This window comes from Ornithorhynchus anatinus, chromosome 4, assembly GCF_004115215.2.
Source record: "Ornithorhynchus anatinus isolate Pmale09 chromosome 4, mOrnAna1.pri.v4, whole genome shotgun sequence".
Classification (NCBI taxonomy): Eukaryota; Metazoa; Chordata; class Mammalia; order Monotremata; family Ornithorhynchidae; genus Ornithorhynchus; species Ornithorhynchus anatinus.
Window position 1 is genome coordinate 26,736,581 of NC_041731.1, and position 27,474 is coordinate 26,764,054.

The following is a 27,474-nucleotide window of genomic DNA, read 5'->3' on the forward strand; positions in this document are numbered from 1 at the left end:
CTCCCTTTATTCATGTCCCCTCCCAGCCCCATGACACTTGTGTATACATTTGTAATTTCATTTATTTATATTAATTTCTGTCTCCCCCTCTAAACTATAAGTTCAATGTGGGCAAGGAATATGTCTGCTATATTGTTATATTGTTGTCTCCAAAGCACATAATACAGTGTTCTGCACACAGTAAGTGCTCAGTAAATATGACTGACTGGTGTTGTTAATTGGGATGGAAAAGGTCTGAGTGGATTTGGATGGGAACATGAGAAATTATCAGCACTGTTGTACATACAATCTCTTGTACCTGTTGATTTTACATAGTTGAGCACTTCTTCCTCCTATCTGAAAATTACTTTGTATCAATCTGTCTCCCCATTTAGATTATAAGGTCCCCTCCAACAGTTTTATTCCAACTCTTCCTCTCTCCTTCTCCCCTACCTCCCCTTACCTCTTTCATTCATTCAATCATATTTATTGAGCACTTACTGTGTGCAGAGCACTGTACTAAGTGCTTGGAAAGTACAGTTCGGCAACAGATAGAGACAATTCCTACCCAACGATGGGCTCACAGTCTAGAAGGGGGAAACAGACACCAAAACAAAACAAGTAGACAAGTATCTGCCATACCAACCTACTCACTGTGCCTCGTTTTCATCTCTCACTGCTGACCCCTAGTCAATGGCCTCCCTCCTTCCTATCACTCCCTCTCTATTCACATCTGGCAGACCACTGCTTTCTCCATCTTCAAAGCTCTACTAAAATCCCATCTCCTTTGGGAAGCTTTTCCTAATTAATCTCTCATCTTCCTCCACCCCACATTTTCTCTCCCTACTGCATCACGCACTGGAGTCTGTAACCTCAAGCACCCCATCCCCAGCTCCCACAGCATTTCTGTACTTACCTTCAAACTCAGTTGCTTCCCCTACCTGTAATTTATTTTATTGTCTGGCTGCACAAGTCTGACGCTTCCAGGACTTAGGAGAGTTTGGATGGTAGCCCACAGAGTGAGGGCACCATCCCCCAGAGGCCTGCAGGCTGGTTCTGCCCCACTCCTTCCCTGGGCTTCTGGTTTATCTTGTGTTTGTAGGTTTTTATTTTTGTCAAGCACTGTCACGTCACTTATTTCACTGGGTCCACACATCTGCCCTGCGAGGTAGGGGGAGGTGGGTGTTTTTGGGGAGTCTTTTGGATTGTTTTTAATGGCATTTGTTAACTGTAAAGCACTGTTCAAAGCACTGGGTTAGATATGTTACATCAGGTCAGAAACACCAACCTGATTAACAACACAAGGAGTTGTTATGCCCCTTTTACAGATGAGGAAACGAAGGCCCAGAGTGGTTAAGTGACATGTCTAAGGCCCCTCACCAGACCAGGAGCGGAGCTAGAACTGAAACCCAGAATCCTGACTTCTAGCTCTACAGTCCTTCGCCTGACCCTTCCCCTCCTTCCCCCCTCCTTCCCCCCACCCAACCCCCAAATCAGCCTCTTCTGGAACCACTTGGCTAACCAGGGCAGTTTATGGTAGCATTCTCATGTGGGATGGGATAGAGGATGATGCCTTAGAGCTCTGGACACCCCTCAGAGGGCAGGGGAAGCTAGAGACCGAGTCTGAGTTGGGCAGTGGAATCTTGCTGGCTTGAAAGTGTTAGGGCAGCTTTCTGGGACCTCACATCGAGCCCAGACCAGGAATGACAAATGCAAGCTAATTGGGTTGAACACAGTCCGCATGGGGCTCACAGTTTTAATCCCCATTTTACAGATGAGATAACTGAGGCCCAGAGAAGTGAAGTGACTTGCTCAAGGTCTCACAGCAGACAAGTGGTGGAGCTGGGATCAGAACCCAAGTCCTTCTAACTCCCAGGCCGCTGCTGTATTCACTAGGCCATGCTGCTTCTCGATTAGGAACACGAGAGTAGGCTTGCTGCCTTGGCCACCAGACGGAGCCAAGCCCCGTGTACCCATGCCCTGGTGAAAGAGAGCTCAGCACTTCCCCCACTCCTCTGTTAACTTTGTCTTTTGGTCACGTCTCTCTGTTCAGGCAAAGGAAGGAGGACTGAGTGCTGAGGTGGATGGAGATGGGGCCTCAGGTCTCCCTGAAAACTAAAACCATTCAAGGTGGCCACACAATGAAGAGGCCCAAGTGATTCCCCCAGACCCCTTGGACACATGGCCAGCTCAGTCCCATGGGCCCACTGGGCTGAGCCAGACCATCGGAAAGGCGTCCGGCGGCAGAGGGCCTGTGGGGCAGGTGAGGAGGTCTTTGAGCTGAGCCTGGATGAAGACAGAGTCATCGGGGCTCTGGACGAGATAATTGCCCACCGGAGGATGCTCCTCTCCCCAAGCCCATCAGATCCAGTGCTGTTGGGAGGCTCCAGCCCTGCCGAGAACCCTGAATCCAGCCAGGAGCCCTGGGCAGCCGCAGAGAAGAGCTCAGTCTTCAGCAGCCTGCGTGGCTCTGAACCACGAGGGTTCACGGCAGCCGAGAGCATTCCTGCGAGCTCAGTAGATGGTGAGTGCTGATGCTGCAGGTAATCATTCAGTCAATTGTGTTTACGGAACACCTATTCTGCACAGATCACTGTACTAAGAACTGGGGAGAGTACAGTAGAGTAAGTAGACATGATTCCTGCATCCCTGCCCTCAAGAAACTGATACTCTAGCTGGGGAGACTGACTCTCAGATAAATTACAGATAGGAGGAAAAGAGAGCATAAAGTTACAGGCAGAAGTACTATGGGAGTTGGTGGAGGAGGGAGAACTACCCAAGTGCTTAGGTTATACTGAGGGGCTGAGTGGCGGTACGGGCGGAATAAGATGGTGGAGATGAATCACAACGGGCCTCTTGGAGAAGATATGATTTCAGAAGGACCTTGAAGAAAGTGAAAACAGTGGTCTGCCAGATGTGAAGGAGGAGGATGTTTCAGGCAGAAAGGAAGGTGTGAGCAAGAAGTTGGCAGAGGAGAGGAGAACAGGGTACAATGAGCAGGTTGGCTTGTGAGGAACAAAGTGTGTGAACTGGGGTGGAGAGGGTGAACAGTGGATAAGTAGTAGGGTAAGAGCTGATTAAGTTCCTTAAAGCTCAGAGTTTGGAGTTTTTGCATTGGGAAGGGAAGAATGGACAACCATTAGAGTTTTTGAGGACAGAGAAGAAATGAATAGAATAATGTTTTAGAAAAATTAGGTTGGCAGCAGTGACGAAGAGGCTAGGGAGGGGAGAAACTGCAGTGGGGAGATGAGTTCATTCATTCAATCATATTTCATTCTATCGTATTTATTGAGCACTTACTGTGTGCAGAGGGCTGTACTAAGCACTTGGGAAAGAACAATGCAGCATTAAGCAGACACATTCCCTGCCCACAGCAGCTTACAGTCTAGATGGGGATAACATATCTGCATTAGCCGGGAATCGAATGCAGGCCTCCTGCGGGGCAGGTGAGAATTCTAATACTGAACCATCAGTGTTCAGTGAGAAGACTGATATGAAGTCAAGCCAGGATATGTCAGATGGCTAGGATCAATCTGGTGGCTGTTTGAATGGAGAGGACTGGGTGAATCCTGGAAATGTCATAGAGGTAGGACTGACAGGATTTGGTCACAGCTTGAATAGAGGGTTTGAAAGGGAGGGAGGAGTCCAGGATAATGGTGAAATTACTAGCCTGAGGGACAAGGAGGATGATGATATCAACTGTGATGGGAGAGTTACTCCCATTACCTTCTTATTCCTCCCCCAGTTCTGCATAAACAGCACCACATTGAATGGGGGAGGGGTAGGAGGGGACACAGTGCCATACCAGAGACAGTCTCAAATCAGGGTTGCATCATCCTTAACAAGGGCCCTGGACAAGTGCCAGAGTCCCGAGTTACCAGCCAGATGCAGCTGCCTGAAAGAGGAGAGCTTCAGGACCCAGGAATGGGGGCTAGGGAGGAGGGGCTACCAGCACAAAGAGAGTCTGGGGGCTGGAATCAAGGCTTTAGAGGCCCAGGGAAACTGTACCCAACCAGGCCCTTGGACTCTTGTGGGGAAGACTTCCCCATCTTTCTGCCAGCCTGAGAAAACTGCCATGAGTTCCCTGAAGCAGTAATCAAGGTTTTGGAGGCTCAGGGAAACAGTAGAGAACCTAGCTAGTGGTCCACCCCGCCTGTGAGCATGCTCCCATTGAATAGGAGTAGCAGATGAAGAGGGCCAGCAGGCCCAAGGTGTCAAATCGGCAAAAGGCTAGACTCTCCCCTCCACCTCCGGAGGCCAGAAAGACCAGTGTAGCTGTTTCCCAGACCCACGAAGCTTTTTGGCACCTGATGAACCCTCTGCCTCTGAGGTGTGAGTCCTCAAACCACAGCCCCCAGAGCGGAGGGAAAGGATTCCACCAAACAGCATCACACCCAATAGCTGTGGCTAAGGAGGGCTCGCTGATTGGTGGAATCCTTTCCCTGGCTCCGACTCCCTTGGGGACGATGCCCGCTTCCTCCAAAGTCAGCCTTGCCTCCTCGGGGAAACTTAAAGGGACAAGAAGATCCCTGTAACTCTATGCAGAGGGAGGGATTTTGGTGACACAATCCCTGCCCACAAGAGGCTTACAATTAATCAGTCAAACATCACCACTTCAGCCCCTCAGTATCACCTAAGCACTTGGGTACTTCCCCCTCCTCCACCAACTCCCATAGCATTTCTGCCTGTAACTTTATACTCTCCCTCTTCCTCCTATTCATAATTTATTTGAGTCCGTCTCCCCTCCCAGAGTGTCAGTTCCTTGAGGGCAGGGATGCAGGGATCATGGCTACTTGACATGTTCTGCCAATATCTCTCTGCTAATCTCCCGGCCAGCTGCCATCAGATCACGATCCATCAGTGGTATTTATTGAGTGCTTCCTAAGTGCAGATGCAGAGCACTGTTCTAAGGGCTTGGTAAAATGCAATACCATAGAAATGGATGACACGATCCCTGCCCAAAGAAGTGTACGATTAATCAATCAATGATATTTACTGAGTGCTTACTGTGGGCAGAGCACTATATAAAGCGCTTGAGAGATTAGAATATAAAAGAGTTGATAGAAACGTGTCCTGCCCACAAGGAACTTACAGACTGGAGGGGTAGACAGACATAAAGAAGAATTACAGATATGTACCTAAGTATTATGGGGTTGAGGGTGGGGTGCATAAAGGGTAAAATATAAGGGCAAGAGTGATGCAGAAGGGAGGAGAAGTAGGGGAAATGGATCAGTGATATATATTGAACACTTAGTTCAGGACACTGTACTAAGCACTTAGGAGAGTACAGTAAAGTCAGTAGATATGATCCATGTCAACAAGGAGTTTGCAGTCTAGTAAAGCCAGAAGGGAGAGATGACAGGCAAGTGTCTCGGAGTGCACATGGAAAGGGAACATACTGCAGCACATCAGGAGAAGAGGGACTGAGGGGCAGAAGGTGCAGAGTTTAACTAATGAACCAGAGTGTTCCAGACCCTTGGGCTCTTGTGGAGAAACATTTACCCACCCTGCCTGCCCAAGTAGGCTACACCAGGGACCCTGTAGGGTTAACATCACTCCCCTGCTGACTTCAAAGGGATCATTCTTCTCTGGATGCTTCCTGCCCAAGGCCCCAGGCTCAAGAGGAAACTATAAAACCTCGGTTTGATGTGGGCCTTACCACCAAACTGTAAACGCCTTGAAGGTAGGGAGCAACTCTACCAACTCTTATTTTCCCAAGAACTTATTCTGCATATGGTAAGTGTTCAATAAATACCACTGATTGATTGATTGATGGTTTCACACTAGCTCCTGCTGCCACTGCCCCTGCTGCCCAGCCCCTTTTCTGGACTGATCAAGGTCAGGTTTGACAGGCCAGATGGTCAGCTGGGATCCGGTCTGCCTGCTCCTGCTTTAAGCACTAAGGCTATTCAGATGAACAAGTCTTCTGCCCGAGACGGGCAAGGTGCTACTCTTGATACATGCTGAGTGATGGGGTCTCTCTCATTTCCCAGGTAAGGAAGATGAGCTAGAGGAAGTAGAAACACAAGAAGGGTCAATTTCCCCAGCCTCCTGTGATCTACAAAGAGACCAGGAATTGGGCGTGACCGAAGAGGATGAGTGGAACCCAGAGAGCGAGGATGGCCTGGAGTTCCCAGTCCTCACCCATGAGGGCTCCTTCCCACCAGAATGCAACCAGAGACTGGATGGGTTGCCCCCAGCTTCCCCCTTCCCTCTTATCTGCGGTGATGGTGAAGAGTTCTCAGATCAGTCTGACTTCAGTTCCAGCCCCAAAGAGCCCTCCAGCCAGCACTCCCACAGACTATCCCGGGCCTATGCATTAGGATGCCTCAGTCACCTTGCTGAGAGCCCAGACTTGGCTGCAGGGGGTCAGCTTGCTACTGTCTCCGGGCAGCTCTTGAGAGGCTCCCCATGGTCTCCATCAGTGGGCTCTCCTGAGCCGAGCCAGCACCCCAGCTCTGTGAGCCCTCCACCTCTAGAGGACCTGCAGGATACCTCGAGGTCCCACAAGAGCAGGCCAAGCAGTACAGAGGACCTCCCTGAGTCCTGGGCTGGATCGGTCACCCAGGCAACCGCCACCAGAATGTTCCAAGTCCCCAAGGCCCAGCTGACTCCAGCCTGCGGGCAGCCTGGGGTTGAGGACAGTTGGGGGCCGGGTGGCGATCGACCCACAAGCCGAGTGAGGGAGGCAAAGAAGGCTCCTTCCCCGAGGCGGCCTGTCCTGGCCTCCCGGCCATCCCGGTCCCTGAGTCCCCCAGGGACCACTAACTCTCGGAGGGCAGCTCAGTCGGGCACAGTCAATCAGAACAGTCCCCGGCCCTCCCGCTCATATGGCCAAGGGCGGCTCCATTACCCACTCCCGGATTTCTCCAAGGTGGAGCCACGCGTGAGGTTCCCTAAGGACTACCACCCACCCCGAGGGAGGCCTCTGGCCACCAGGGCCAGCCGGGCTATGAGCCCACTGGTCTTCAAGTCTCCAGCGGAGATTGTGCGGGAGGTGCTGCTGAGCAGCGAGGAGGCCCCATCCAGCTCCTCCAGGGTGGTGACGCAGGTGCCGGAGGAGTTTCGGACGCCTGAGCAGGCTACCCAGCTGGTCCAGCAGCTCCAGGTACTTTTCAATGTGGGTCCTGGGGTGCACAGGTGATGGAGGTGAGTCTGAGTGGAGTGGGGGCATCTGGTGGGGGAAGTCCTGCTGGTTGGAGCCAAGGATAAAGCCTCCAGCCCTGTGGCTACCGCAGCCCCTTCTGAGTTGGGGAGCTCACACTCCCTCCCTCTCCATGGCCCTGCCCTGCTACTACGCCCCCCCACAGCCTCCTCTCTCTGCCCCCCTCCCAGGTTCCTCACAATCCATCCTGGAGCGAGAACTGGCTGGGGAAGACAGGTCGGATGGGCTGTATTGTGTTGGGTGGTGGGGGAGGTTTGCACTGGGCTAACTGCCCATCCAGGGACACTGAGGCTGCATGAGAGCCATCCGATGTCAGCCCTGCTGCTCCTTCCCCCAGGAAGACTACCACCGACTGCTCACCAAGTATGCCGAGGCGGAGAACACCATTGACCGGCTGCGGCTAGGAGCCAAGGTTAGTGTTTCTGGATGGCTGGGGGTCTGGGTTTGGGCTGGAGGTGCGAAAGGGACTGGTTTCAGAGCCAGCCACTGGTATCCAGGTCTTCCAGAGCCACAGAGCAGAGCTGGCCCACCCCAGCCCAGTCTCCTGGCTCCTTCTCCTCCTTCCTTCCCTCCCTCCCTCTCTCCCCACCCTGAGGTGCAGGAGTGAACCAGGCAAGTGATAGATACTGTATGCTCACAACTTCTTGATCCAGACCTCCAAAAGTAGTGTTTAGCCTTCAGGGCCCTTGGGAACAATCTACCTGATCCAGGGTGTTTCCAGGACAGGGTCATTGACACAGGTTCAGCTCGAAGGAATAGCTAAGGAGACAAGGCGGTGGGAAGGGGTCCCTCGGACAGGTGGGGCCTAGCCACTTAATGATAATTTTGTTGTTGGAGCACAGCACAGACTTATTTGCTTGCTTCCGACTTCCAACTAGACAAGGAGACTGGAGAGTCAGGGAAGCTGGGTTGGGGTAGGTACATGATAACCTGCTGAAGTGGAAAGATACAAACAAGCCGAAGTTCAGCAGGAACAGATTCACTGGGTAGGAAAGACAAAGAACACGCTTAACATTGGGAAGGACTGTTTTTGGGGAGATTGTGTTTCAAAAAAGATCTGGTGGTCGAGCAGACCCCAGGCGGCTTCATGTCAAGCAGTGTAGTTCCTGTAGGATGTAACTGATATGGCAGAGATGATACTTGAGGAGGTAGGATGTAGCCTGCCTGCATATGCAGCACTGATCAGGTTGCTCCATTAGAGCGTAAGTTCCTTGCAGGCAGGGATGTATCCCTTGCTTGTTTTGTCCTTCCCAAGTGCTTAATGCAGTGTTATGCACCATGGGGTTGCTCAGTGAATGCTATTTCTGCCTCTAGTACTGTGGACAGAGTACGGACATGGGAGTCAGGACCTGGCTTCTAATTCTACCTCTGCTATTTGTCTGCTGTGCAACCTTGGGCAAGTCACTTCTCTGTGCCTCAGTTACTTAATTTGTCCATTGGGTTAAGTCTGTGAGCCCCAGTTGGGATAGGGACTGTGTCCAACCTGATTTGTTTGTATCTATCCCAGCACTTACTACAATTCCTGGAACATAGTAAGTGCTTACAAATACCAACATTGTTATTACTATTATTAATTCTAGACCCCATGACTAAGCTGGGGACCAGAGAATGTGGAGGAACTTGAAAAGAGAGCAATTTGAAAGATGTTGGGCCTAAGAGGTCATTGAGGAACAGCTAAGAGACCAAACTTAGTTTTGAAAGAAAAACCCAAGCGGGCTGTGTAACCAAACTTAAGCATTCAGGAGGGTGTTTTTTGAGGAAAAAGCAAGGATACATTCTGTTTCCACTGAGGGCAAGAGGAACAGTGTTTCAGTTGCAGCAGGAGGAATTAAAGTTGGACATGAAGAATATTTGAGATGCGAGACACTAGGATGCATTTCGAAGAGTTCGTGATGGAGCCTCATAGAAAGGTTTAAGGAGATCAATTCCTGGGGTGATGTATAGGTGTCCTGTGCAGAGCACAGAGATGGACTACATGACCTCCTGGGAATATCCAACCCTCAAAGTTCCACGATCTTGTTCCTGGGGGAGCTACCTTCAGAGTCTCCATCTGAGCCCCTAGCTCAGCTGGACCAATGCAGTGAAGACCCATTTTAATAAATCAATCAATATTTTTTATTGGTATTTGTTACATACTTAGTATGTGTCAAATACTGTTCTAAGCACTGGGTAGATACAAAGGAATTAGGTTGGACACATTCCCTGTCCAACTCAAGGCTCACTGTCGAAGTAGGAGGAAGAATAGGGGAAATGAGGCATGGAAAAGTTAACTGACTTGCCTAGGGCCACACAACAAGCATTGGCAGAGCTGGGATTAGAATCCAGGTCCTCTGACTCCCAGCCCCTTATTCTTTCCACTAGACCATGCTGCTTCTCCATTTATGGTATTTATTCAACAGTTACTATGTGCAGAGCATTGTATTAAGCACTTGGGAGAGCACAATACAGCTGAATTAGTGGACTCATTCCCTGCCCATAATGCACTTAGTCTAGACAGTGAAACAAACATTAATATAAGTAAATAATTTATAATATAATTCAAAATCATGTACATAAGTGCTGTGGGGTTGGGGACTGGGTGAATAGCAAATGTCCAAAGATGACAGATCTAAGTGCGTAAATGATGCAGAAGGGAGGGTGAGCTGGGAAGAAGAGGGCTTAATTGGGAAAGGCCTCTTGGAGGAGATGTGACCTTAATACTCTGAAGGTGGTGAGAGTGGTGGTGTGGCATATAAGGAGGGGGAGGGAGTTTCAGGCTAGGGGGAGGATGTGGGAAAGGGGTTGGCGGTGAGATAGATGAAACTGGGGCACAATGAGCAAGCTGGCGCTAGAGGTGAGGTAGGAGGGGGCAAGCTGATTGAGTGCTTTAAAGCTGTTGGTAAAGAGTTTCTGTTTGATGCAGAGGTGGATGGGCAGCAGTTGGAGGTTCTTGAGGAGTGGGGAGACATGCACTGAACATTTTTGCTGAAAAATTATCCATGCAACAGAGTGAAATTCAGATTACAGTGGGGAGAGACAGGAGGCCAGGAGGTCATCAAGGAGACAGATGAAATAGTCAAGGTGAGTTAGGATAAGTGCTTGGATCAGCATGGTAGCATTTTGGTTGGAGAGGAAAGGGCGTATTTTAGAGATGTCGTAAAGGTAGAACCAACAGGATTTGGTGACACTGAATACGTGGTGGAATGAGAGAAATGAGTTGAAGAAAACATCAAGGTTAAGGGCTTTTGAGATAGGGAGGATAGTGATATTGTCTACAGTGATGGGAAAGATAGAGCGAGGACAAGGTTTAGTTGGGAAGGTAAGAAGTCCAGTTTTGGACATGTTTAGTTTGAGGTATGGGCGGGACATCCAGGTAGAGATGTCCTGTTCTCCAGACAGCTGGGCTAAGTGCGTTTTTATTGAAATGACAGGGGTCCCTCCAGGCCATCTGCATCTCATCCCAGCTCTGTTTTAGCAGGGCTAGGAGACCACTCCCTGCAGGATGACTGTCCCAGGCTGGCCCTCCAGGACTGCTGCCCTGCTGTCTCCTGGGGCATTTGGACAGGGTTGGGCCCTGTGTCCTGGACCACAGGTCTGGCTGGTCATGCCCCTTCTGGCCCCTTCTCTTTAGCAGCCAAGAGCCCTGCTATGAGGCCCCCAATGCAGAACCCTGTGCAAGGTGCTGTGGCAGGGGTATTTTGACAGAGAGAACCAACACGGTCCCAGTGGGGGTGTGTGTATGTGTGTGTGGGGGGGGGGGGGTGCGAGAGGGGGTAGATGAGAGAGACAGAGACGTCACACACACAAACCTGAAGAGAGCCCTTAAAGTTCCAGAGGTTTTGCTCCCTTGGATTGATTTCTAAGGCCCTTTGGGGGTCCTTCCTCTTTCTGGGAAGTCCCAGGTTGAGGGAGAGGGGAGAAGAGGGGTGAGGCAGCAGGAAGCTGAGGTCTATTGCATCACCTCCCACTTTCTTGCTCTTGCTTCTCAGCTGCCTCCCCTCAGGCCAGTGAGCCAATCCAGACCATTTCCGGCTGTGAATAGCTACTTATTTTTAGCCATGGGGAGGTGTACCTCCCCCTCCCCCTCATCTCTCTGCCCCCTCCTAGGGCCTTTCCATAGCCCCATGTGGGACAGGGACTGTGTCCAACCCGCTTAGCTTGTATCTACCCCAGTGCTTAGAGCAAACACATAGTAAGCGCTTAACAAAATGTCATCATTATTATTACTGAGGACTGATACTCGAAGCCTCAGGTCTAGTCATTGTTTCCGCATATCTCCGCTCAGTACCACCCTCCAGCCCAGACTCTGACAAGATAAGTGAGCTGCTGAGTGAGGTGCAGGGACTCCAGGCGGGGTCTTTCCTCAGCTCTTCTCTGCCAGCCATCCCTCATACCCTGCCCCACTTGATCTCCCATAAAGCCTTCCCTGACACAGATCAGTCAGGCAGTCATATTTAATGAGTGCTTATTTTGTGCAGAGCACTGTACTAAAGTGCTCGGTAGAGTACAATAGAACAATAAACAAGCACATTCCTTCCCACCACAAAGCTTACAGTCTAGAAGGGGAGACAGACATTATAATTAAATAAATTACAGATATGTACATAAGTGCTGTGAAGCTGGGATGGGAGAATGAATAAAGGGACCAAGTCAGGTTGACGCAGAAGGGAGTGGGAGAAGAGGAAAAGAGGGCTTTGTCAGGGAAGGCCTCTTGGAGGAGATGTGCTTTGAAGCAGGGAGAGTAATTGACTGTTAAATATGAGGAGGGAGGGTGTTCCAAGCCAGAGGCAGGATGTGGACAAGAGGTCAGCAGCAAGAGATGAGATCAAGGTAGAGTGAGAAGGTTAGCATTAGAGGAGCGAAGAGTGTGGGCTGTGTTGTAGTAGGAGAGTAGTGAAGTGAGGTAGGAGAGGCCAAGGTGATTGAGTGCTTTAAAGCCAGTGGTGAGGAGTTTTTGTTTGATGTAGAGGTGGATGGGCAACCACTGGAGTCTCTTGAGGAGTGGGGAAACATTTTTTATAGAAAAATGATCTGAGCAGCAGAGTGAAGTATGGACTGAAGTGTGGAGAGACAGGAATCAGGGAGGTCAGCAAGGAAGCTGATACAGTAATCAAGGCGAGATAGGATAAGTGAATAGATTAACGTGGTAGCAGTTTAGATGGAAAGGGCAGATTTAGTGATGTAGTGAAGGTTGAACCTATAGAATTTAGTGATGGATTGAATATGTGCATTAAATGACAGAGTGTCATATTGACATCTGAGATAGAGGGTGCAGCTTGGGCCTGTATGGGCCAGGTGGTATGAGTGATGAGGAGCTGGGTCTTGTCCCCATCCCCTGGGGCGCGGCTGCTCTGTCTTGCTCGGGGAGGAGGTGGGAGGAGGGAGTTGAGGGTCGGACCACCCTGAGCTTTTTCCTGCAGTTTTGGGAGCCTACTTCCCCATTCTTTTTCTGCTCAAGTGGGCTAGAGGTGATCCTTTCCATTATCTCTCCATCCCCACCTTCAGCAGCCCACTTTCTACATCCCCATGCCCCCCTACCCACCGTGGGATTTGGGTCTCCACAAATAGCCAGCAGCAAATCTCGGAGGTGGCTCGGCAGAGACTGGCAGAGATGCCGGGGTTTCCGCCGGGGGAGAAGGAGAGAACAGATGTCTGGATTATTAAAATCCGGCTTTGTTCTCAATGAGAAGAGGGCCAGGCTCTGAAAGGGGCAGGGGTTGGGGTGGGCGGGGGATTGGGGGGAGGAGGAGGTAACAGAGGGGGCGGGGAGCCAGAGCTAAGGGGCCGGCTGAAGATTGTTTCCCTGTGGATGAGGTTTGAGCAGGACGTGAAGTGCAGCTTAAACAGGAAACAGGGACTCTGCCAAGCAGGCGGCCCAGAGCCCCGGCTCCCTCATTCCCTCAGCTTTCACCCAGGAAATTTGACGGCATTGGGCCCGGGGGCTCTCTGGTTTTCTGTGCCTCTCACCTGCTCCCCTGCCCCACAGTTGAGCGGATTGCTCCAAGGTTCCAGGGAGGGGTGTTCAGTGGTTATTCCCTGATTCACAGACTCCCTTGACAGAACCCCCATTCTCATTCCACTTGGTTTGCTCCAAACTGGGAGCCCCACTCCTCCTCTGTTGGGTTCTGCTTAGGAGCCACATTAACCCTTTCAGTCTCCCTGTGCAAAGGGTGGGTACCCTTTGAACAGCTGCAGCTGCTGCCCCCATTGGCAGGGTGGGGACCAGGAAGGGATCCCGAACTCCCTGGAGGCTTAGCCCTGGAAGAGATGGGTTTGTGACTTTTTCATTGGTTGGGTCAGGGAGTTTCAGAATTTGGTGTTGTCACTTCCTGGTCAGTCAGTCAATCATATTTATTGAGTGCCTACTGTGTGCAGAACAGTATACTAAGCACTTGGAAGAGTACATTGTAACAATATAACAAACACGTTTCCTGCCCACAGTGAGCTTGCAGTCTAAAGGATGAGTTTTTGGATGGGACAGCATGACTGGCTGGAGGGTCTCTGTCTAAGAAACCAGACCTCCAAGGGCAGGAGCTCCGTGCTGGGAATCAAGAGTCTTGGGTTTTTGTCTATTCCCGTTCCCTCATTTTGTGACCTCAGGAGTCTTTACTCTCCTGAGTCTTGGCTTTCCCACCTAGATAATGGAGCTGATGTGATCAGCCCAGGCCCCGTCACAGAAATCCACTACAGGGTCAGCAGCAGAGACTGGCCTTGTCCGTTTTGGGGGTGAGGAGGAGGGATGGGGGTTGGGGTGGGGGAAGCATCAGGGAGGGACCCTCCAGCCAGGGTCCTCAGGTTTCCAGTGTGCTGACTAGCACTTCCTCCCGGGCACACTGAGGGGGCTGGTCTAGCCAGGGTCACTATCAGGAGGCTTCTCAGGTGGCTGAATACGATTGAATGAATGAATGAATGAATTAGTGGGCTGGCAACCTCAGAGCTTCTGGGGGATCTGTGACATGAAAGAGGAGTTTGGGAGCATAACATCTGTGAAGGGAATGAGGGATGTGGGCTTAGCAGGGATAGGGTTTAGTGCCCTTGGGATCTCCCAGGTGGGTGGATCTAGCCTGACAAGAAGGGAATTCATTTTAGATTTTGAGTCCCACAGGAGACACAGGCCATGTCTAATTCCCTCCTGTGAATTCTGCCCCAGTGATTAGTACAGTGTTCTGCACACAATAGCCCCTCAATAAATACCATTGCTGCTGCTCCTACTACTTCTTAGGGGTTGTAATGATAATAATAATTATGGTATTTGTTAAGCTCTCTTTTAAATGATGGGATAGATTCAGTTGGATCAAACACAATCCCTACCCAAACAAGACTCATAGGCTAAGTGGGAGGGAGAACAGGTAGTTAATCCCCTTTCTCCAGAAGAGGAAACTGAGGCACAGAGATGTTAAGTGACTTGCCCAAGTTCCCACACCAGGCAAAGGGCAGAGTAGGGACAGTGCTCCTTCCCAGTCCAAAGATCTTTTCACTAGGCCACACTACATGTGGGACACAGTAAGCATTCAATAAATACCACTGATTGGAAGGTGAGAATGGACTTCAAAGTGACTTTGATGCATTGGGGAATGGTCCAGGACCCTAGAATGAACCCACCTGGGGCCAGGGCAGAAACCCAGCATCCATCCAGGGTGGGAATGCTTTCAATCCATGGCATTTAAGGAGCACCTATCCCTACGTAGTCTATACTGAGCACTAGGGAGAGTACTCCAGAAGCAAATGACATGGTCGCCCCACCCCCGGAAGGGCTTTCAGTCTAAAAGGGGAAAGCAGACATCATTTACAAATAGAAGAGGAATAAGAGCAAGGATAATAAAAAGGTAAATAATGCGATGATGCAAGATGAAATGGCTAAATAGCTAATTGGAAGGGTGGTTGAATATGCATGTATTTAGTACTCTAGCACGGAGGCTAAGTTCTTAATGAAACTTAAGGGAAACTCACATTATAGTCCATGTGCTTTGGCCACCTCTTCCAACACTGCATTTGTCTTCTATCAAGGTGGATGTCAGCTGTCAGAAAAATGTCTCCTAGTTCCTAACGGTCAGGGGAAGGTGCAAGCAAGCATTGTAGAAGAACTGCATGTGGAGCCCTAAGGCCTGATGAGTCCTGTAAAAATACCTTAAGCGCTAAAGGAAACTTGGGTTGTCCACATGGTAATGGCAAGTCCTTTTTTTTTCTCACATTTAAGTGCCTACTATGTGCCAGGCACTGTACTAAGTGCTGGCATAGAAACAAGCCATTCAGGTTGGATACAACCCGTGTCCCACATAGGGCTCACAGTCATAATCCTCATTTTACAGATGAGGTAACTGAGGCCCAGAGAAGTGAAGTGACTTGCTCAATACACATGGCAGACCTGGGATCAGAGCCCAGGTCCTTCTGACTCCAGTCCCGTGCTCTGTCCACTAGACCATGCTGCTTCTCTTTGCTGGCTGGGAGCTCATCTACTAACTTGGGTGTATTGTAGTTTTCCAAGTGCTTAGCCCAATACTCTGAATAGAATAAATGCTTACTAAAGAAGCAGCATGATGTAATGGATAGAGCACAGGCCTGGGAGTCAGAAGGTTATGGGTTCTAATCTGGTTCTGCCACTTGTCTGCTGTATAACTTTGGGCAAGTTGCTTCATTTCCTTGGGCTCAGTTACCTCATCTGTAAAATGGGGATTGAGACTATGAACCCCATGTGGGACAGGAACTGTGTCCAACCAAATTTGCTTGTATCCACCCTAGTGTTTAGTGCAGTGCTTGGCATATAGTAAGCGCTTAACAAATACTATGTTATTATTATAAATACTACTGATTGAACGATGGTCCTGAGGGATGTGGCAGGTGAAGGACTCAGAGTCCTGGGACCAGCTGCTCTTTGCTGGCCAGATTCCATGTAGGGAACTAGCACCAGCTTTGATGTGGGCAGAAGGGCCCATCCCAGGAGCATTGTGGCCATTAGTGCTTGGGAGAGTTCCATAAAACAATAAACAGACACATTCCCTGTCCACAATGAGCTTACAGTCTAGAGCCAGGGAGACAGACATCAGTACAAATAAATAAATTACAGATGTATACATAAGTGCTATGGGGCTGGGAGAGGGGAAGAGCAAAGGGAGCAAGTGAAGTTGATCCATGGTCCCCAGTGTAGTAGTAATAGTAATGTTTATGAGTAGCTGAGTGGAATACACTGTGCTAAGCATTTGAAGTACAAAACAAACAAGTGGCATATTTCCTGCCTCCAAGGAGGGGACCCATGCTCAGAATGAAGTGCTGCCTTTCCTGCAAATGTGGAGAACCTAGGGAAGGTGGAGAAAAGGAGGAAGGACCTTGAGGAGGAGAGGCCTTTAAGAGGCTCCTGGGAGGGGACCTGTGCCTCACCTGTCGCTGAGAGACTTCTGTTGGGGACAGGTGCATGGGAGGAAACAGGATGGGAGGCTGTGGGTCCATGAAAAGAATGGATGTGAGAGAGGAATCAAGGATCTGGATCTGGGGGTGAGGGTGGGGGTGAGGTGCAGGGGCACAGTCTTCCCTGGCTTCTTCCCCTCTGCCTTCAAACATGCCCATGTTTCCCCATCCTGAAAAAACCCTCTCTCAACCCCACTTCCCCTTCCAGTTATCGCCCTATCTCCCTCCTACCCTTCCTTTCCAAACTCCTAGAACGAGTCATCTACACTCGCTGCCTAGAATTCCTTAACTCCAGCTCTCTCCTGAACCCCCTCCAATCTGGCTTCAGTCCCCTCCACTCTACCGAGACTGCTCTCTCTAAGGTAACCCATGACCTCTTTCTTGCCAAATCCAATGGCTCCTACTCTATCCTAATCCTCCTCGACCTCTCAGCTGCCTTTGACACTGTAGACCATCCCCTTCTCCTCCACATTTTATCTCAACTTGGCTTCACGGACTCCATCCTCTCCTGGTTCTCCTCTTATCTTTCTGGCTGTTCATTCTGGTTCTCCTTCGCAGGCTCCTCCTCCCCCACCCATCCTCTAACTGTAGGAGTTCCTCAAGGGTCAGTTCTTGGCCCTCTTCTGTTCTCCATCCACACTCACTCCCGTCACCAAGGCCTGCCGGTCTCACCTTTACAATATCGCCGAGATCCGCCCTTTCCTCTCCACCCAAACGGCTATCTTACTGGTACAGGCTCTCATAATATCCCGGCTGGATTATTGTCAGCCTTCTCTCTGATCTCCCTTCCTCCTGTCTCTCCCCGCTCCAGTCTATTCTTCATTCCGCTGCCCGGCTCATCTTCCTGCAGAAATGCTCTGGGCATGTCACTCCCCTCCTTAAAATCCTCCAGTGGTTGCCCATCAACCTCCGCACTAAACAAAAACTTCTCACTCTGAGCTGCAAGGCTCTCCATCACCTTGCCCCCTCCTACCTTTCCTCCCTACTCTCTTTCTACTGCCCACCCCGCACGCTCCACTTGACTGCCGCTCACCTCCTCACCGTCCCCCGTTCACGTCTATCCCGCCGTCGACCCCTGGCCCAAGTCCTCCCGCTGTCCTGGAATGCCCTCCCTCCTCACCTCCGCCAAACTAACTCTCTTCCCCTCTTCAAAGCCCTACTGAGAGCTCACCTCCTCCAAGAGGCCTTCCCAGGCTGAGCTTCCCCTTTTCCCTCTGCTCCCTTTGCTCCCTCTCTTCCCCCACCTTCACCTCCCCTCAGCTAAACCCCCTTTCCCTCTAATCCTCCCCCTCTCCCTTCCCCTCCCCTCGGCATTGTGCTCATTTGTATATATTTTTATTGCCCTATTTACTTTGTTAATAAGGTGTACATCCCCTTGATTCTATTCATTGCGATTAAGTTGTCTTGTTTTTGTCTGTCTGTCTCCCCCGATTAGATTGTAAGCCCGTCGTTGGGCAGGGATTTTATCTATCTGTTGCCGAATTGTACATTCCAAGCACTTAGTACAGTGCTCTGCACATAGTAAGCACTCAATAAATAGTATTGAATGAATGAATGGAGACAAGTATGGATAGATGGATGAATGGGCAGAAGATGGCGTCGGTGCCCAGAATGTCCCCTTGGTCCCCTTGAGCTGCTGGCAGTGGGATTCATCTCCCCAGTCCCCGACCCCCAGCAGGACTGACCCCCTGTGTTCCAACTCAGGTAAATCTGCACTCGGACCCACCCAGGCATAGCCATGGCATCCACACGAGGACGCTGCCGGCCGGGACCCAGCCACTGACCCTCTCCATCCCCCAGGCCAGGAGGGCCACACTCCAGTCAGACCCTGACCTTGCCCCATGGGCCACCCAAGATCCAGGTAAACCTCAGAGTCTCCAAGGGCCAGGGGGTGGGCCACTCTTGCCTACCCTCCTTCACAGCCTTCTGGATGGTATGCACCAACAATAGCAGGCTCAGCCCCAGTCACTTCAGTGTGGGTTCCTATCTGGGTGGGAAAGTGAGGCTGTGGGGGGGGAAGGAGTCCAATAGACCTGGACTAGGGTGAGAGGGGTGGCGCAAGAGGGGGGGGGAGGAGCTGTGCCCGGACTGGGGCCCATGTGGGCCCTACTTCCATGCACTGTTGTTCCTGGGGACTGCCAGGGCTTGTGGTTTAGCAGGCCCAGGAACCTCTGGGCCATCTCTTCTCAGTCGTCATACTTGCAGGGGCTCCAGCCCAAGAAGTACATCACCTGAGGCCAGCTTACATGCTGGGGCCGCAGGGTTGGTGGAGGCTATGCAGGGGATAGGTGGAGGCTGATCCAGAATCTCCCCCATCTCCCATGGCCCCAACCTGTCATGTGGGGCCTGGGGCTTGGGCAGTTTCCACCCCCCAGCCTCCCCAGGGCCCCTGGGGCACAGTTGGAAGCCTGTTGGTGGGCCAAGGGATGGGCTACCCTGGGCCTCACACCTATTTGATTCCAGGTTCCCAGTCCGCACAGGAAGATGAGCATGACACCTCCTTCAGCAGGGTCCAGTACCCTGGTCTGCTGGGACATGACCCCTCTCCTGGCCCAGACGGACCATCCCCAGGAGACTTGCTGACCCAGACTCTGGCAGCGCGGGTGGAGAACTTACTGGCACAGGTACATGGAGATTCTGGCTGGCAGCTGCCCCTGAACCCTCCCACCAGCATGGCTTCTGAGAGATTGGCTAGCACAGGGAGGATGTCCCATCACTGGCAGAGGCTCACAGGGGGGCATTCTTCACCCCCTACCAGCCAGCCTCCATCCCGCCCCTTGCTCGTGGCCCTCCTGTCTCTGAACTATCACATATGCCCTTTCTTGCCTGGAATGCCTTCATCCCCCAACACCGCACTCTTTCCTGGCGCCAAAGCTTCCAGAAAAGCCACCTCCTCCAGAAGGTCTCTCCTGACCAATCCTTTTCTTTCTTTCTTTCTTTTTTTAAATGGTAATTGCTAAGGACTTACTATGTGTCAAGCTATGTTTCTAAGTGCTGGGGTGTGGCGCAGTGGAAAGAGCACGGGCTTTGGAGTCAGGGCTCATGAGTTCGAATCCCAGCTCTGCCACCTGTCAGCTGTGTGACTGTGGGCAAGTCACTTAACTTCTCTGTGCCTCAGTTCCCTCATCTGTAAAATGGGGATTAAGACTGTGAGCCCCACGTGGGACAACCTGCTTCCCCTGTGTCTACCCCAGCACTTAGAACAGTGCTCGGCACATAGTAAGCGCTTAACAAATACCAACATTATTATTATTATTATTACAGTGCTCTGCACACAGTAAGCATTAAATAAATTTGATTGGCTGACTCCTTGACAAGGTAATCAGGCCAGATACAGTTCCTGACCCACATGGGGCTGAGAGTCAAGTAGAGGGAGAACAGGTATTGAATCCCCATTTTGCAGTTGAGGAAACTGAAGCACAGAGAAGTTAAGCAACTATCCCAAGGTCACATAGTAGGCAAGTGGCAGGGTTGGGATTAGAACCCAGGTCGTCTGGCTCCCGGGCCCATGCTTTATACACAAGTCCACACCGCTTTCCCATTTATGCCCTCCCATCAACCACTTAAACACTCTGACATACATTTATGTATTTGCTGTTCATTTAATTCCCCTTTCTATTCTCCATTCTGTTTTTATCTATTTCCATGCTCTCACCTATTGTGAATCTGCTGATTTATGCGGTTGACCTCCCCTGTTTGACTATGAGCTCCCTGAGGACAGGGTTCCCCATCTCTTCCTTCTTCTGAGTGTTCCACCAGTTTCTAGAACTACAGTCTGCCCACAGCAGATGACTGGGCTAGACTGTGGGCTCCTTTCCCCAGCCCTGCCACACCGAAGGCCTCCATGGCCCTGACCACCTTGTCATACTTTATATTTAGGACTCTCTGTGTGTGCAGCCAGTGTGGAGACAGTGCAGGAGGGCATTGCCACCGGCAACTGGACAGCCTGACTCCCCAGGTGCAGGCTAAGGTTGTGTTTCCTTGCCAGGTGGAGTCTTTCGAAGGGCTGGTCCAGACGGGGAGACAGGCATCACATGACCAACTGAAGGTACGTCACCACCCCCTGCTGAGCTGCCTCTCTCACTCCACTCAGGGCTAGACCCAGGCCCAGGTCCAGCTTCAGGAAGCACCACTACCTTTCCTGAACCTGGGCCAGCATCCATCTCTTCCAGAGCTACACTGATGTTCTGTGGAGGGCCTATGGCTATAGAGGACTCTGACCAGACCCCCTGGCGAGGATTGGGTGTGAAACCTGATTTAGGCCCATTGCTTACTTGGTTGTGAGCCAGTTCAGCCTGTATGCCCATTTCCTGATCACAGTGGCCAGGGCCAAAGTCCTTAGCATAGCCCTTCCACTTGGGGACCTGAGGAAGCCCAGCATAGGCATTGGGTAGAGGTGGACTGGGCCGGGCCCGCTCAGGGCCCTTTGTAGGACAACCCGTGACTCGACGTGAGCCTCTGCTGCTCACTGGGCTCTCTGGAGGGGGCCGCCCTTCTGGGAACCTCCCATTTGCCCAGCCCAGAGAGACTGCTTCCCTTGGGAGCTCCTGCAAAGTACCCCGGCCACAGCTGCAGTCCAGCTCACTGAGAGGGTGAGGGGGGCCATGAGCCATGCACCCAGATCCCTGACCTCTGACCTAAACTCTGCTTCACTTGGTCCGGGCTCTGTTGTTCCTGGAGGACAGGTGGGATGAGACCACGTGATCCTTCAGCAATGACATTTCTAGTCCTTTGGCAGCCCCCGGGCCCAGCCCCCCCCCCCCGCCCCCCCGAGCAGCCCTGGGCCCAGTCGCACTCCTTTCCACCACAGCCCCAAGTCCGGACCCATCCTCCCACTGCAGCCCCAGTGCCAGCCCTCCCCTGCTGCCTTCTCATCCTCCCCCAAGAGCCCCAGGCCCAGGCAACCCCATTCGCCTCCTCCCCCCAACCCCTGATGGAATCACAGGAAGTCTGTGAGCTTGTAAGTTTTGTGTGTTGGCTGATTCTAGGACTTCTGGCAGTTGAAGGCAACACAGAGCGCCCTAGAGGGAGCCTATCTCCAGGCCCGCGAGAAGCATCAACAACTGCAGCAGCTCCAGGACCCGGAGAAGCCCCCGGGGGCATTTGATCTGGACAGGTACATCTCTGATCCTGTCACTGGGAGCAGACCCTCAGCCTCCACCCTTCCAGCATGCCTCAGGGATGGAGAGAGACAAGCCTAGCTCAGGGTGGTCTCTGGAGCCAAGGCACCCCACTGAGCATCCAGAGCCCTGGCTTGAAAGACCTTGAAGATGAAGAGAGAAGTGGTCTGCCAAATGTGCAGGGGAGAGAGATACAGGCAGGAATGGGGATGTAAGCAAGAGGTCATCGGCAAGAGAGGCACAGAAAGTTGGCATTAAAGGAGCCAAGTGTACTGGCTGAGTTATAGTGGGACAGGAGGAAGGAGGGGTGAGAGGGGGAGAGCTGAATGAGTAACTTGTTGTATTGTACTTCCCAAGTGTCTAGCTTGGTGCTCTGCACACAGTAAGTGCTCAATAAAAACCATTGATTGATTAAAGCCAATGATAAGGAGGTTCTCTTTGATGCAGAGATAGATGGGCAACCCAACCCTTGGAAGTTTCTGAGGAGTGAGATGTCTGCAGAATGTTTTTTGGTTTTTTTTAGAAAAAAGATCCAGTCAGTAGAGTGAAGTAAGGACTGGAGAGGCTAGAGGCAGGAGGACCAGCAGGGAGGCTAATGCAGTAGTCAAATTGAGAAGTGACAACTGCTTGGACTAATGGAATGGCAGTTTGGATGAAAAGGAAGAGATAGATTGTAAAGATGTGAAGAAAGAACTGATGGGATTTGGTGATTTACTAAATATTAGGGTTGAAAGAGAGAGACGAGCCAATGAAAATGCCAGTTTTATGGGCTTGAGAGATGGGGAGGTTGGTGGTGGAAACAGTGATGAGGAAGTGAGGGGGAGGAGAGGATTTGAGAGGATAGATGTTCAGTTTGGGATATTTTGAGGGGTTAACAGGACATCCAGGGAGAGATGTCCGTCCTGGAGGCAGGAGGAGATACAAGATTACAAAGGAGAGAGGTGGGGGGGGTCTTCCAAGATTGATTTGTAAGTCATCTGTTTCAAGGTGATAGTGGAAGCCTCTCTTGGCCTTCTGCCCAGCCATGGAAACAGGGACTTGGGAATAATGGCCTAGGGGTCCAACTGTGGTGAGTGGGGGCTGGTCTTGAGGCTTAGATATACCCCTTGTTCTTCCTCCCCTTTAGATTGTGACCCCCATATGGGACAAGTCTGCTTATAGTGTGTCTACTCCAGTACATTTTTTTAATGGTATTTGTTAAGCACTTACTTTTTGTCAAGGACTCTTCTAAGCACTGAGGTAGATACAAGGTAATGAGGCTGGATGTAGAATTTTGAACAGTGCTTGTCACATATTAAGCCCTTAACCAATACACCAATTTTTCTTCTTATACTATTATCATTATATATATATGCAAGCCCTTGGAGAGGCCCCAGAGAAGAGTCAGGTGACCAGGGAGTCAATCTCTGCAATGTGTCAGCTCCCTCTACCTCCTCTGACTGATGGTGTGATCCATTCTAGGACGGTGGAGGGAGAGATCTTCCGGCTGGGAATACACCTGGAGGAGCTGAAAGATGGACTTGACCAGGTTACTCTGGGCCGGCAGCCTCCCGGAACCCCACTAGAGAACCCGCCACCATGCAGCTTCTCGGCCTCACCATCTGAGGAACTGCCCCGGGTTCCAGCCCCATCCCCCCTGACACCAAAGCCAGCCAGCTGCATCCCATACTCCCAGGTATAGTCTGCCCCAGTCCAGGGGAAAAAAAAAAGAGAGAAAGGGGGGGGAGGGAGGGGAGAGAGAGGGTTTTTTTACGAAAAATATCAGAGTGAGGTATGGATTAAAGTGGGGAGAGACAGGAGGCAGGGAAGTCAACAAGGAGGCTGATGCAGTAATCAAGGTGGGCTAGGATAAGTGCTTGGATCAGTGTGGTGGTGGTTTGGATGGAGAAGAAGGGGCAGGGCTTAATGAAATTGTGAAGATGTTGGGTTTTTATTTAATTTAGGAGGCATCTGGGGTCTTGGGAAGCGGTGAGGGTTTCTGGTTGGCTAGCGGCCACTGATCTAAGGAGGCAGAGAAAGGTCTGTTGGGATTGGGGGTCATGGGGAAATAAGGCAGGGGATGCCCCGAGTGTCTCTGGGTACTGCCACCCTGAAGCTGGGAATTGGGGAGGGTAGAAGGGGAGTGGAAAGGGGGTGGTGGTGTCTCAAAGGCACTTAAGACATCACTAGCCCCTCTGGTATGGTTATGACCTTTCTATCCCACAGCCTCTGGGGGTCCCAGGCAGCCCCTCCCTGCCTCTGAGGGACACAGCAGCTAGCTCAGTGGGCAACGAGCCAGAAGGTGAGAGAGGTGGTTTCCCAGGGCTCCTCCAGCACGAAGCCCTGCAGTTGGAGAGGACCTTCCTGCTGGGTCAGTAAGTGTCAATCCCACTGATCCTGCCGGTAACCCCCTTCATCCCTCACCCTCACCACACACATCATGACATACCCCTACTCCTCCCTTCGCCTTGAGAACCCGGCCTGGTCCAGCTTCCTGTGTAGTGGGGAGCACCGGGCTGAAGGCCGAAGGAGGTCAGCTCCCTGTATACGTGGCCTCGTCAACTCTGTGTATACACGGGTTGTCAAGGCTGGGTCAGAGTGGGTAAAGAGGGTGAGGACAAAGAGTAAGGAAGACAAGCAGTGAAAGTCCCAAAGTTTATCCATGACAAATTCCAGTCAATGGTTTCTTGAACAGGAAATGGTCTACACTCCCCATCAGAGGTCGGCAAGGCTGGACAGCGTGGAGCAGCCTCCCGGGGCAGTTAATGGAGCCCTGTGTAGTCTCTGGTTCTGCTCCGCCCTGCCCCTTCCCTTTGACCTCACCCCAGAGCAGACACCAGGGGCTAGTTCGGCTGGGATCTGGGCAGAGACAGGATTGGTAGCCTCTCGGTCATGGGGTGAGGATCACCCCAGAGGTGCCTGCTGCACTCCGGTCTAGCTGAGACCCCATTGGCAGCGTGGTCCATGTCACTGCCTACCCCAGGAGCCTCAAGTGTCTGGAGAGGGCCAGCTGTAGCCCTTCCAGCCGACTCTTCTGCTTCAGCAGCAGGGCCTCGGTTGCCAGCAGTGGGACCAGGTCCCTTGGTGGGCATCCAGGCACCTCATCGGCTGGACTGCCCCCAGGAGAACATGGGGCTTTGATTTGTGTTAATCTAGTCTCCTGCTCCCGTATGGCCGATTGGTAAAAACACATGCCTGAGAGCCAGGGGATCTAGATTCTAAACCTGGCTCTTGCCTGCTGTGTGACCTTGGGCTAGTCATTTAACTTCAATTTGCCTCAGTTTCCTCACCTGTAAAATAGGCATGATACCTGTTTTCTTTCCCTCTTAGACTGCGAGCATCATGTGGGACAGGGGCTGGATCTAATCTGATTGCATGGTAGCTAATCCAGCACTTAATACAGCGCTTGGTACATAGCACAATCATAGCAACACCACATGGCGGTGGTGGTTATCTAATGGAGACTGGAACCCTCAGGCCCTCGCCCAGCAGATGTTTGAATGATGGAGATGATGGGGACTTTGGTCCAGCCCTGCCTCCTGATCCCAGGCCCCTCCTGGCTCCAGGTCACTGCCCATCTGCTTTGCTGCAGGTATCGGGACACCAAATCTCTCCCAGGTGCCCTGAAGGTGGAACCGAACCAGGGAGAAGGGGACTTGCAGGAGGCTGTGGAGAGCCCCACTCTGAGGAAAGCCCAGCTGGGCACCCACCGCCGCAGGCCACTGGCATCAGAGGAGGAACAGAGGTGCTCAGTCCCTCTTCTGTAAGCACAGTCCCTGCTCGTTCTGTGCTGGCCCAGAATCACTCTGTGGTGGGGAAGATTCAGACGTCTTTGCATCCTCAGCCCTGAGTGTGGGCCACTGCAGGAAAATCCAGGCACAGACCTCTTCCCAAGGGGACAGGGTGGGAGGCCCTGACAAAACAGTCTCAGCTAGAAGTCATGACTCCAAGATGGGCCCTGGTGACCCTGCCTGGGCCTTGCCCCCCTCTACTAAGTCCGGTAGCCCCAGAAACCCTGTGGGGAGGAGGGGGATGGTATTGGTGGAATTTGGGATGGAACAGAACCGTGGCCATCTATAGGGCATTCCCAGGGAACACAGAACCCCCAAACAAACCCACAGCCTGGCTCCTGCCCTAGACCAAGGCCGACTGTTTCTCTTACCCAGAGCACCTCTGGAGAGGAAGGCCCCCACCCCCTCAGAAGAGAAGCAGCCATCTGGGCAGGGACCTATGTGCCGACTGCCTATGCATCAATCTGAGCCTCTTCCCCGACGTGGAACTGCCCCCCCCAACCCCCTCCCAGACATCCCCAACTTTCCCATCCTGAGACGGAAGCAGCCACCATCCCACCAGAGCAGCGTTGCCAGCCTGGTGGACAGGGGCAGCTCTGAGCAGCTGCCCCGCAGACATTCCTCCCCAGCCAAAGCCACCCGGCAAGAGGTGAGTGAAAGCCTTTCAGCCTTGGGCCCTGAAGGGTGGTCTTGGCATGGGAGAGGGGGAACCTCAATGTGGAGTGACCAGGGCCAATATGGAAGGGACCCCTCAACATCCAGCTGGACTTTTGAGTTGCCTCACCTTGGCCACCCGGCTCCCTCAGCCACCTAGCCCTCTCAGCCACCCAGTTCCCTCAGCCATGCCCAACTCTTGCCCACCTTAAATACCAGTTTAAGTACCCTCCCCACACACCTCTCTCCAGAAAGCCTTCCCAATTCAACCACCCCAATCATGTGGCTCCTTCCTGTCCTTTCCTCCTCTCTTTTTCCCCTCCTCCCCTGTCAGTTAATTCATGAGTGACTCAGGTGATCTGCCACTTCCCTGTTGGGTCAGAGGGTCCTCATAGCCAGGCCAGTGGTTCAGGGCACATTTTTGGGGTGACTGTCATCTGAGAGGGGAGCAGCCTCCAGACCTGGAACTGTGGGAGGGGCAGCAGAAGGACACCCTTCAGTTGGGACTGATTGCCCAGCTGGTGGGTGGGGCCTGGAGCTCTGGGCTGGAGTGCTGAGTGCTCCTCACTCTAGGCTTCAAGGCTCTACATCACCTTGCCCCTTCCTACCTCTCCTCCCTTCTCTCTTTCTACTGCCCACCCCGCACGCTCCGCTCCTCTGCCGCCCACCTCCTCACTGTCCCTCGGTCTCGCCTATCCCGCCGTCGACCCCTGGGCCACGTCCTCCCGCGGTCCTGGAATGCCCTCCTCACCTCCGCCAAACTAATTCTCTTCCCCTCTTCAAAACCCTACTTAAAACTCACCTCCTCCAAGAGGCCTTCCCAGACTGAGCTCCCCTTCTCCCTCTACTCCCTCTACCGCCCCCCCTTCACCTCTCCGCAGCTTAACCCTCTTTCCCCCCATTTCCCTCTGCTCCTTCCCCTCTACCTTCCCATCCCCTCAGCACTGTACTCATCTGCTCAACTGTATATATTTTCATTACCCTATTTATTTTGTTAATGAAATGTACATCGCCTTGATTCTATTTAGTTGCCTTTGTTTTTATGAGATGTTCTTCCCCTTGACTCTATTTATTGCCATTGTTCTTGTCTGTCTCCCCTGATTAGACTGTAAGCCCGTCAAAAGGCAGGGACTATATCTGTTGCTGACTTGTTCATTCCAAGCGCCTAGTACAGTGCTCTGCATATAGTAAGCGCGCAATAAATACTATTGAATGAATGAATGAATGAACACCTGGATCGAAGACCTATCCCTGACCTCTGCCCCTTGGCCTTCTCATCCCATGTCCCAGCCCTGTCCCAGGAGGGCTTCCCCACCCTGAGGCCCCCTTGCCCCCTCAGACATGCCTCCGTGGCTTTATTTGACCCTGGATGTTGATCCAGTGGCCTGGCGGGCCACAGAGTAGA

At 51.9% G+C, this 27,474-nt stretch overlaps 1 protein-coding gene across 4 annotated transcripts in view; it reads left to right on the forward strand.

Annotated features, from left to right (window-relative positions):
* Nucleotides 1-27,474, forward strand: part of AKNA (AT-hook transcription factor) — a 63,814-nt gene that overhangs the window by 18,948 nt on the left and 17,392 nt on the right. For 3 of the 4 annotated variants that reach the window (XM_029063451.2, XM_029063447.2, XM_029063448.2), the window contains exons 2-12: nucleotides 2,033-2,503; nucleotides 5,973-7,087; nucleotides 7,482-7,556; nucleotides 18,230-18,386; nucleotides 18,989-19,149; nucleotides 20,514-20,573; nucleotides 21,514-21,641; nucleotides 23,107-23,320; nucleotides 23,851-23,999; nucleotides 25,217-25,387; nucleotides 25,791-26,064. In XM_029063451.2, the coding sequence (XP_028919284.1) occupies nucleotides 2,161-2,503; nucleotides 5,973-7,087; nucleotides 7,482-7,556; nucleotides 18,230-18,386; nucleotides 18,989-19,149; nucleotides 20,514-20,573; nucleotides 21,514-21,641; nucleotides 23,107-23,320; nucleotides 23,851-23,999; nucleotides 25,217-25,387; nucleotides 25,791-26,064 (2,847 nt within the window). In that variant the 5' untranslated portion in view covers nucleotides 2,033-2,160. The remainder of the gene's footprint in view (nucleotides 1-2,032; nucleotides 2,504-5,972; nucleotides 7,088-7,481; nucleotides 7,557-18,229; nucleotides 18,387-18,988; nucleotides 19,150-20,513; nucleotides 20,574-21,513; nucleotides 21,642-23,106; nucleotides 23,321-23,850; nucleotides 24,000-25,216; nucleotides 25,388-25,790; nucleotides 26,065-27,474) is intronic. The other variant, XM_029063450.2, reaches the window with a different exon arrangement.